The 11438-nt window shown below is 43.0% G+C and overlaps 3 protein-coding genes across 6 annotated transcripts in view; 2 read left to right on the top strand and 1 right to left on the bottom strand.

Annotated features, from left to right (window-relative positions):
• The window catches only part of mmp11a (matrix metallopeptidase 11a), a 193741-nt gene that overhangs the window by 113871 nt on the left and 68432 nt on the right, over positions 1 to 11438 (top strand). The gene's annotated exons all lie outside the window — the stretch shown is intronic.
• Positions 1220 to 3527, top strand: si:ch211-51h9.7 (uncharacterized protein LOC558400 homolog). Of its 4 annotated transcripts, none has more exons than XM_020658131.3 (3): positions 1220 to 1836; positions 2370 to 2552; positions 3201 to 3527. In XM_020658131.3, exons 1-2 carry the CDS (start codon positions 1377 to 1379, stop codon positions 2522 to 2524), a joined length of 615 nt encoding a protein of 204 aa, XP_020513787.2. In that variant the 5' UTR covers positions 1220 to 1376; the 3' UTR covers positions 2525 to 2552; positions 3201 to 3527. The 4 variants fall into 4 exon arrangements, with proteins under 4 accessions (XP_020513787.2, XP_065807982.1, XP_065807980.1 ...); XM_065951910.1 differs by having other exon boundaries at positions 2680 to 3527; XM_065951908.1 differs by having other exon boundaries at positions 2677 to 3527.
• On the bottom strand, positions 3397 to 10304 carry seta (SET nuclear proto-oncogene a). The gene is made up of 8 exons (XM_020658130.3): positions 10068 to 10304; positions 7540 to 7597; positions 6085 to 6227; positions 5867 to 5970; positions 5667 to 5780; positions 5322 to 5492; positions 4211 to 4342; positions 3397 to 4111 (listed from the first exon to the last, which is right to left on the bottom strand). The coding sequence occupies exons 1-8, from the start codon at positions 10138 to 10140 to the stop codon at positions 4088 to 4090; spliced, it is 819 nt and encodes a 272-aa protein (XP_020513786.1). The 5' UTR covers positions 10141 to 10304; the 3' UTR covers positions 3397 to 4087.

Here is an 11438-nt window from a genome sequence, read left to right as displayed (position 1 = left end):
AGACCACCAACAGGGTCAGCTCAGACCTCCAACAGGGTCAGCTCAGACCTCAGACCACCAACAGGGTCAGCTCAGACCTCAGACCTCCAACAGGGTCAGCTCAGACCTCAGACCACCAACAGGGTCAGCTCAGACCTCAGACCACCAACAGGGTCAGCTCAGACCTCAGACCTCCAACAGGGTCAGCTCAGACCTCAGACCTCCAACAGGGTCAGCTCAGACCTCAGACCTCCAACAGGGTCAGCTCAGACCTCAGACCTCCAACAGGGTCAGCTCAGACCTCAGACCACCAACAGGGTCAGCTCAGACCTCAGACCTCCAACAGGGTCAGCTCAGACCTCAGACCACCAACAGGGTCAGCTCAGACCTCAGACCTCCAACAGGGTCAGCTCAGACCTCCAACAGGGTCAGCTCAGACCTCAGACCACCAACAGGGTCAGCTCAGACCTCAGACCAGCTTCTGAATCTTCTTTGTCACCAAAACAAATCTCGACTTTTGTCTCTGGAGCAGACGGCTGTTTGGATTTTCCGAACGAGTCCACTGATTGGTCCGTCTTCAACATCCCGCTCTTTGATTGGTCGAGGAGTTTCCGTGGTAACCATTCAAAGTAACGGCTGTTGATTTAGTCTCTTTAAACGGTTTAAACGGTTTAAACTCGATGAATTCAATCCTGTTTAATTTATGAAAACACAGCGGAACAGAGATTTAACGGATGTTAGGTCGATGTTTTTTTGTCTTTCACGAAGTTTGATCGGTAAATATCAGACTTTAAGGTAAATATTCGAGAAGACTCCATATCCGGTTTCTCCCCCATTGCATTTCCGAACATTACCCTGCTGCATTCATGTGTTGTCTACATAATCGGAAAAAATAGCTTCACACTACAATAAATCCCGAATCCCGAATTTCCGGCCGAAGACTTCCTTGGGCCGGAATGAGAAGGTAGAAAGTTGTAGTGAAGGTCGGTTACCTTTGACAGAGTAGAGATGTTCTTATACAAATACGGAGAAAGGTAAATATTGCCTTGATGTCGCTGAACAGCTTTCATTAATTCACGATTTGACTGTTACTCACAGCAGGATCATACACTATGGTATGAAATACTATCGACTGTTACTTTACAACTAAAGTATCACAATCACACATTTTTAAAACCTCCATTTAGCTCATTATAACATTATAATCGTTAACACGTGAGTCGAGAGATAATTCCGAGCACCCAAAGGTGAACGTGAACGCAGCGTCAGTCAGCCTGAATCGTCATATAATTGAACATTAACTGACTAACTGTGTCCTGGGGGGTTTATGTACTCAGATGATTGTTAATATGCTCATTCGACTGATGAACTTAAAGAAGATAAAAAGAAGATAATCGATGTTTCTTCGCCCCTCCAGCTGGTTTGTGATTAGCATTAGCATTAGCACACCACGTGTTAGAAACCACCAGGAGACTTTAATGATGCACTTTATGATTATTCTGCTCCTCTTTAACCCCGCTGCTGAGGGCCATGAGGGCCGGGAGGACCGGGAGGACCGGGGGACCAGCAGCACCGAGGCCGTGTTGCTGTGCAGGACGTGCGGACACGAACTGTCGCGCGGGACCGAGATCCACTTCGTCCCCAGCCGGCTCGCGCTCTCCAGCCGGAACCACACGCTGCCCGGGGGTCGGAGGGTCCACACCCAGGTGTTCCAGAACCCCCACGGACTCCAGTTCGAGGTGATGACGTTCAGGAAAGCGGACGTGAGTCATCAGTGGCCGGCAGACAAACACTTCACGTGGTTCCCGGGCTTCTCGTGGACCGTGTCCACCTGCCCACGGTGTAAAACTCACTTAGGTGGGTTCAGAACGTGATGTCAGAAAGAACTTATTTATCACTGACAGCAGGAATCCTACTGAAGATGATGAAGGCCGGACATGAGGAAGATTTTTAAAATGTTCTCTTAAAGAAGAAAAAGTCAAAATGTCGATAAAAAACCAAAACATGAAGAAATAAACTTAAAATGTTGACAAATAAAAGTCAAAGTTCAGGAGGGAAAGAAGGTAACATTGTCAAAAACTGAAGTAGAAATACAAATATGTGAACTTTTATTCTCGAAATTGTTTTCACATTGTTACGGAGCCCATGAAGTCCAGAACATCCATAACTTCTAACACTCTGAACTGTCACCGTGACATTCAAGATGCTGAACTCTAACAGCTGGTCACGTTGTTCATGATGATACATCTACTTTGACCAGCTCTGTCTCTGCTCACTTCCTGTCAGCACCTGTGCTCTGTCTCTGCTCACTTCCTGTCAGCACCTGTGCTCTGCCTCTGGTCACTTTTTTTAACCCTCCTTTAACAGTGATTTTTCTTCTTTTTTTTCAGGTTGGGGTTTCCAGCCGAGTACCTGGCCGGACACGATCACCACGACCAAGTTTGAGGAGTCTGAGGAAACCTTCCTGGCTTTAATCACCCATCGTCTGTTGAGTGAAGACTTTGCTTCCAGTCTGCTCGTGACTCCAAAATCCTTCATGAGCTGACCAACTGTTTGAGTGTACGATTACCCAGGTGCCTTTGCTGCTACCTTTATTTTCAAAAAATAAATTCCTATGCACCCACCAAACTCCACACGTGGAAAAGAGTTTTATTATTCTAACAAAACAAATTAAAACACATTTCTTTCTTCTTTCAGTAGGAAAGGAAAGTTTGATGAAGGGCAGGGTGTCCTCAGACGGCTTTTTGTAGCTACGCTCGTCAATGTCACATTTCCCTCATTGGCCAATCATAATCACAGCCAACAGACGTGAACGAGGGAAACCACTTTAACTTCTGTAACCTAGAATCAGTAAGCGCTGGTGAGGAGCGCTCTGGAACGGAGGTCGCAGGCTCTGTCTGAGGACACAGGCCCGAAGAGTAACCCAGAACTTCCACCAGATACATGTGAACACTCACAGGCTGCGTTCTCAGTGCAGCTGGAGTGCAGAGACAAAGGAATTCCCATGATAATTATAGATTACACTTAACCAGATAATACCATATGTGAAATTAAACCGTATAAAATTATTACAAACACAACACAGTCACTGATCTGAACCGTCAAAACTGAGTATTTTATTCTCAAACTAATCGGGATGTTTTAATGTTTCGGTGTCTGACTTCCTGTCCTGCTCGATCTGCTCTGTGGTAAACTGATGATGTCTTGTGTATCTGCTGCAGAGGACTGACTGAGCTGAGACGCAGCAGAGCCAGAGGAAGAACACACACTGAATAAAGTGAAAACATATCAGCTCTGCTGCTGTGACGGACCGAGCACACATCTGGTGGAATTTACAGTTAAATTCAGAGATAACAGGTCATTGGCTTTTTTTTTATACCCATGAAGTGTTGAGGGTCAAAATGTGCAAGCTTGTAGTTTTTTTTCCATTTTGTTCTTTATTAAAAATGTCATTTCAAATCTCATGGATATCTGTAAAACAATACAATGAAAAAAAAAAAGTCCCATAGAAATGGTGTCAAAATAACCACTCTCCCCGATAACCAACAGACTCCTGCCCCTCCCGAGCTTACCCCACCCCCCCTCCCACTAAACATTACAAGTCAAAAGGAATGAGCTGGTACTCGTTAACCACATGGGGGAAAAATAACTGTTTTTTTCAAGGGATCAACACCCCAACTGAAAGAAAACAAAATGATACGGGTGGAAAAGAAATCTTGAGAGGTAAACTAGCGCTGGGTCACTACACCATGGCTTTAGTCAATTTACCACACAACCTTTAACTGGAGGAGTTCTGTGTGAATCGTCTTCAAATTCTACTCGGGATGCCGTGCTGACTATTTTTTTATACATTTTTTTTATTATTATTGTTTTTGAGATGACTCAGGGGATGGTACTCACAATTCAGGGCAAAGTGCCATTGGCCTAAGATGTGTCAAAGGAGAACGTAACATGGCACCAACAGGTGAGGAGGCCTCAGAATGGAAAACGAAGCTCACGGATTTAAAAGAAAAAAAAAAAAAAAAATTAAAACCTTTGCTCCCGAACGTGAGTGGAAAAACCAAACAGGAAATAGAAGGTTGAGGGTCTGGGCAGATGAAGTGATTTATTAGTCGTCTTCTCCTTCGTCGTCCTGAATAAAAAAAATAAAAAAAAATCCAGCAGTCAGCGACGGTTCAAACTTAAAAACGCTGTTCACAACACACACACTTCATTTTCAACATTCATTTACCTCGCCATCTTCTCCCTCGTCGTCGTCGTCTTCCTCTCCATCTTCATCTCCCTCTTCATCGATGTCCTCCAGACCCTCCTCGTCCTCTTCGTCGTCCTCACCTTCGCCCTCTTCGTCGTCCATGTCGGGAACCTGGAGAGAAGAGTCGCAGGACATTTTAACATTCACAAACAATAGAAATACAGTTTTTGTAGTTATCTAGAAAATGTCTGCTCGCTGTTCGTATAGTTAAGGTTTTCACGAAGCCAGATTTTTTAAATATGGATTAAAAAAAAAGAAAGAGTCGTAAGCAGCCAACATCAGGCAATGTTTTGTTTTTAAAGGGCGCACTCACACTCAGCACTATGTACTGCTTCACCCTTAAAGTCCAGTGAGAGTGCTCCATACACTTCCTTTGTCCTGGCACACTTGGAAGAGGTGCTTCAGCACGCAACAGTTCATGCACAAGCACAATCACACGTTTACACCGTCGACATGAAGTATAATCTTTTGGAAATCCCTGAAGTGTTCTGTCTCTATCCGACTAACGACTCAAAATAAACCACAAAGTCAGTAAAGTATCCGTCATGTTCTCTGTGTTGTTCTCCGATGTGCAGACGCAGACTTGAACGTCCCTTTTTTTAAATTCTGTCTTGTAAACTAAGCGCGCTTCATGATCACCTAAAGCTATGCATGTGTTTTATTACGACATTATGTACAAGAGGTAACCGTGCTCAGGCCCAGTTAGTCCTGGGGCGGTGTGAGAGCAGTCCAGCGGGGGAGTTTCAAGTACCAAAAATTACAGGCAAGCTTTTAAAAATTGTACAATTTTTTTCCCAGCCCATTTTTGCAATTTACTCTTCTTGCAGCAGCTTTTGGTTGAAGATACAAGACAGTTTTTTTCCAAGCTTAGGTATTTTTTGATACCACCGATCTTTATAATAACATAAAGTTTACAAATACAGATGAGACCGTTCTTAAATCGGGTCCGATAACGACATATTGCTTATCAGATTATCTACATCACTGATCAAGAAAGACCGGTGGTCGTTTCAACGTTCTCAGCTTGCACAGTCTCTCTCTGAAGACATTAAGACTGAACTGTTAGAAGTTCACCGTGTGGTTAACGTACCAGGTAGTACTGCAGCGGGTTTGGCCAGATGTCGTCCTTGATGACCTCCCCGAGCTCATCAGCGCCGGCGTCGGCGTGATCGGTGAACCAAGTGAAGAAGCTCTCTGGCTCTTCGTGTTGCCTCTTTCTTCCTGCTTTGTTCTGTGTCTGGCTGGAGCGCTTGGTCAGGTCCTTCAAAAAACACAGAAAACACAAGACAAGGTCTCAAAGGTTGAATATTTACACTCTGAAAGTTACGCTGAGTGGCGCTTCAGAAGTCAAAGCTAGCTCAGGAAACATAAGGAACAAAGAGCGACGTAACAGTTTAATATTCTGATGACAAACAACGCAGAGAGATGCACACACCTTTCCTGATTTCCATTTGATTTCCGTCGACTTTGAAGATGGGTCTCCGCTTTCGTTCAAATGGAACTCTTTGGAAAGCAGTTTGTTTTCGAAGTACGGATTTTCATCAAAAAACTGGAAGACAAAACGAAGCCGGGTGAGAAAACAGGAAACTTAGCAGCTCAGTTTGTCTCCATGTAAAAAAACATTACGATACTTACAAAATCTATTCTGTAGCCTGACTTGATGTCTTCAAACTCTGTCACCTCCACTCGGCTCAGGTAATGAAGCGCTTCTTCATCTTCCTCTCCCAGTAGAGCAGATACTGTGACAGAAACGGATCAAACAGACACACGTCAAGTCCCCTCATAACCACACCGAGTCGTTACACAGCTGTTTCTTTAAAACAGACTATGGCGATGCTTTTTTTTTTGCTTACCCTGTGGATGGTTGACAAACGTGGTGACCCAGAAGTTGGGGATTTTGGCGATCAGTTCTGACCTCTTCTGAAAGAATGGCTGACGGAGTTTGTTGTATTTCTGTTCTACTTTGAGGATCTCCTCGCTGGCTTGCTCGTTCAACCTAAAACGTGGGGGGAAAAAAAGACGTGATGAATGAAGCTAGCTACACATTAATCTATTGAAGGACAATTTCCAGAGGCTTGTCGTAACCGATTGTTCGTCCTAATAATCCTCGAGTGTGTGGTGTCAATGCGATTATTTCACTGTTCCTGATCGAGTCAGAGCCTCTTCAATTTGGAAACGTAAATATCAAACGATTCCAGGTCGGGCTGCCTCCGACTGAATTCCCGCATTAGCCCATGAGAGCGAGCAGACCAGGAAGTGTCACCAACCAGATCATGCATACTTGTATAAAGCCGTGTCCAAACGTCTTCTCAGACAGGATTTCACCCGTATCGTTTTTCTCTCTTTTAAACGCGACAGGACAGCCAGCAGACGTCGATCGTCCTCCGATCCTTTTTACAAACAGCAGGTGTGTCGTATCGGGACTGGCCGAGTTGTCTAGCGTGTGCGTTAACTTGAAACTGTCCTCATGTTTGTAGACTTTCACATTCTGAATCGGCTAAGTAAAGGTTTTTTTTTGGGGGGGGGAGAGAGAGAGAGTTCACATTCAAACTGTAACGAGCCGTTTCAGTTAAAAATACAGTCCATCAACGAGTCTGTCTGAAGTAGTTTGCTGTTTCATCCAGCAGAGGGCGCTCTCAGCATTACGTGACCATTGCATGCACTCAACCTCAAATAAAGTAATCTTGTGGAGTTAAAAGAAACAGGGGCAGGATTTAGGAGATGTAGACTTAAATGATGAAGACTCGTCTCTCTGCAGATAGCAGCCATCTGCTTTGTGTAAGAGACACAAGGTCACTTCAAACCAGTAACTCTCCAAGCGGGCTCGCAAAGATTGTGTGTACCAGGAACATCTGTGCGATCTGAACGGTGATGGACTTGTGTTTTTAGGAACTAATATAAAATAAACATTTTGGTCCTTTCTGATTGTCAACAGGATGTTGGTCTTAGGCTCATGATCGCTGCGGTAGAAATAAGTTATGTGAATGTTGTGTGAGTGTGGCGGTGATGGTTCCTGAATGTGTTCAAACCTCAGCGTGTGATAAAAAGTTGAGTATGAAAAACTGACAGCCCTATCGTCTGATGTTGCCATAGCAACCAGGACACAATGCCATTTCATTGACGTGCACAGAAATGTGAAACATCCAACATGAACAGATTTTCATCATAAACGGATTACAGCCTCTGATTTCCCCGCTTGTTTCCTATTCCTTTAAAAAAATATGAACTAATCACATAAACTTGCCGTCTCAAAGAAAGAACAATAAAGAACATCTCAGCCCCAACAAGGAAAAGTTGTAAGTCATTACCTGTCAATTTCGTTTTGAACTTCGTCGATGTGTTCAATAGCTTCTTGCTGCTCTTTCTCTGCAAAAGAAAGAGAGAAAAGAGTTTTAATAAAAATGTAGAACATTTCCAACACAAGTCAAGCACATCAGTCAGACACGAGAATTTAACCTTTGATATGATATTGAAATCAAACGATATTGATACCTCTTTCAATACCATGACAACAAAAATACAAGTTCCATGCGCAACATATCGGGCAATTTCTTATTTCAATCGTCAAACACTGGATTGAATTTCTTCCTCTCCTATGTAACCATCTCCTGCAATGGATGAACCGCTTCTTACGCTTGGGTACCCTTCGCTACCATCGATCATAAAAATAACGGAGTTTACTGATCACACAAGACGAGTCGTGAGAAAAGAGTCATCAGCAGTACCATTGTTTTCTGCAGCATAAATGTTAGAAAATGTTCCACTTTTCAGCTCAAGACGCAGCAATCGTCAAAGACACTTTTGGCCGAAGCAGCCAATCAGATCCAGTAGGAGACTTTACCTCCGCTTTCTCTGACCCCCGCCCTTGCTCTCTCCCTCTCTACGTCCTCTTAGCCGTCGTATCAAACAGCACAGAGACGGGCTAACTGGCTGCTTTGTAGCTGAAGGCTGCTGTGTGAACTCTCACCGTAAAGACGTACGCACTTCTCACAAAGAGAGCCCGACCCGCTGCCAAAGTTACATAGTGCTGAAAACAGGTAAGCAGGGCGCTCTATGGATACAAGAGACGCCATTCTCCCTATTGGAAGTGATTGTTATATAAATATATCTATTTTTCCAAAAGCATCTCCAATATTGATCCTAGTTTGAGCACGTTTCTGCTCGTGGAGCTTATTAGAAACATGCAGAGGCTTTTTAGGTCGGGTACAATCACTTCTATCTGAACCACTTCTCTCGCCCGCTTCCATCGCTGCAACACCTGTTGACCTGATAACTGCTCTCATATCTGACAAACCGAGGGGCGTCCAAAACGGCCGTATGGGGGGGGGTCTTAAAAGCGCCTACCTTCTCTGGTCCAAACAAATCCAGAGCATTCAGGAGCAGAATCTAAAGTTAGAAGGAGGACATACTGGCTGCTGCATTGTTGTCAGAGAAGCCAGCACTTCAACATGTTTCCTTAATGATCAGATAGGGAGCTGATCGTAATCATTTAATCCACTACATATCTTAAAGATTGCTCCATTAAGCCTGAAATCGTAATCCTAAAACCACTCAATGGGGGATGTTTTGATTTTGTTTAGCTTCTGTTTCAGCTTGAACGTTGTTTTCATGTAATTTGTAAAAGGTATTTGTTATTGTGTGTGTCAGGAAACTGAAAGACTTATCCCGGGTTAACGTGAAACGAGCGGCCAATAGCTGCAGCTCTCGCGGCTCAGGCCGGTTGTTACCGACAGGCCGCGTGGTTTAAATGTGGGACTGAACACACGCAGCCGCGTTACCGTGACACACCGAGCCCCAACCCACGAACACTACCAGACTGTTACCCACTAACATCACCCACCTGCACAGGTTTATATACAACAGCTGTGAAGCCGTGCAGACAGAGAGGCAGGTTGAATTTATTACATTTAGAGCAGAAACGAAACAGACGTCGTCAGCTAGCGTTAGGTAACATTACAACAACAACAGTAGCGGGCTAGCTGCTAATGCTAAACCAATAAAAAAACAACCAACTTTCATTATATTTCAACACAATAACTGCACTGTGAGCACAGGCTGGATTATTAGGTGAGATTTGACAGCAGCAGGCGGAACAATGAGCCTCCAGTGTTGCACACGACCTCTCACTTAAAAGTCAACGACATAACTGACCACGCTGAGGATGCTAACTCAGCTAGCTAACATGGCCTCGTAGCGCCGGTGTTACGTAGAATAGTGCTACCATGCCTTTCCGTCTCCCGGCGTATGCTTCCTCTGAAATATTAAATAAAATGTTTTTACTGTCGAGTCTCTGAGCCTGCTCGCCGTTGTCTTGAGGTGTAAACGCAGCGAGTAGAGTATCTGCAGGTGATCTGGTGCTTTGAGTATTATTTTATAGGAGAATTGTGATTTTTGTCCATCTAGAAATGTTTCCCCTGATATTATAAATAACAGAGAACCAAAACTTGCTCCCTATACTCTCATAAACATGGAGGAAGTAGTGAATGAATATCAAGTTATTTTGATCTGGTATTATTATTTAATAGCGGATACAAATGGTCCTCTGCTCTCGTTTCGCGACATGGTGGCGTTGTTCAGCACGGCAGCACATCTCGACATAACACCGGTCTGTGCTGAACAACAGGCATGCTAATAAACGCGTTAGCCTTCGAGCTAGCTGCTGTTTTGGAAATGTATGAAACATTACGGTCACCCACAAAGAAGGCACAGAAGCGTTGAACAAAATCAAAGCAGTACGTAAAATAAAAAACAACAATACAGCAGCCAGCGTTAATGCAAATGATGTTAGAGAAGAGAGTGAAAATGGCGGTGAACAGGAGGCCGCCATTCCCCTTACCGGAGGTTTCGTCCGCTCCGTCATGGTTCGAATTCAGCTCCTTTTTACTCACTTTTGCCGCCGAGGCCGACATGTTTTCGCAAGCGGGGGTAACTTACAGACGTCTGAGAAAATATCTGGTAGCTTTGAATCTGGTTTCTCCCTGAGCAGGAGAACGTTAATTCGGCGTAAAGTTCAGCGTGCAGAAAGCCAACAACGTGCTGCTGTCCACACAATGTAGCTGCCGACGAGCGCGAGGAAGTCACGGCGAGTAGTGACGCGTCGACTCGGAACGACTCGGAACTACTCGGCTCCAAGAACCGGATCCTTTAAGTTTACGAGGGGAGCCGAATCCCGCCCGAGAGCAACTTGTGATTTTCCTCTTTAATAAAATAAATAATTTAAAGGCACAATACAAGAAAGATCCTATACTTTATTTTAAACACAATCCAGAAACATTTGTGATAGATGTAAATAATGTACATATATGTATATTTATTTAACTCTGTTAATTAGGCTATTAGATATATAGATAAGGCTATTATATATATATATACACATATATATGTATATATATATATATATATATATATATATATATATATATATATATATATATATTTACATGTATATGTATTTTTTTTTCAAAGTAGGGCTGGGTGATATGGACCAAAACTCATATCTTGATATTGTTTAGCTGAATGGCGATGTATTTTATTAACAGTGAAAAAACATGGAAAATAAACTACCTGTTTGTGAATTTAAAAAAGTAATATTATAAAATTAAAATGTTAAATACAATAAGAGAGAGAGCGAGGAGGAGCAGACAGTCAGTCCTTATCAGTGAGATGAGAAAAAAGGGACCTGGCACCTCTATAACGTTATTTTAATGCAACATAAACTATATCCATATTAATGATATTGTCTGACCCTATATCTTGTTTGAAAATATATCGATATATCTTAAAAACTCGATATATTTCCCATCCCTAATTCAAAGTTATGTACATACATCAAAAGGTTCTAGATTGAGAGAGAGTCAGTGGCTATAAATAAGTAGGAATAATTAACAATTTTTGTGCAGTGACTGAATTAGTATACAAACAAATAAACAGTTATATGACCTGCTTAATGAGGCACCACTACACTACGACATTTACACATTAATGCAAGTATAATGTATTTATTTAACATTTTTATTCCAGACATACAGGAGCATTATGGCATTGTGTTATTTATACGGCTTAGTGTATTAATAATTTAAGTGATAAAGCTGCACAAACTTGGCTAAAGTCGACAGAACGACACGATCCAGAAGTGGTTCTATACGAAGAACCGAAAGAGTCGGTTCTCCATTGATGAACGGAGTCGAATGATCCGAATCACCGAAGA

The sequence above is a fragment of the Labrus bergylta genome, chromosome 2, assembly GCF_963930695.1.
Source record: "Labrus bergylta chromosome 2, fLabBer1.1, whole genome shotgun sequence".
Classification (NCBI taxonomy): Eukaryota; Metazoa; Chordata; class Actinopteri; order Labriformes; family Labridae; genus Labrus; species Labrus bergylta.
The sequence above is the reverse complement of the archived record's forward strand: the minus strand, read 5'-3'. Positions and strand labels throughout refer to the sequence as shown.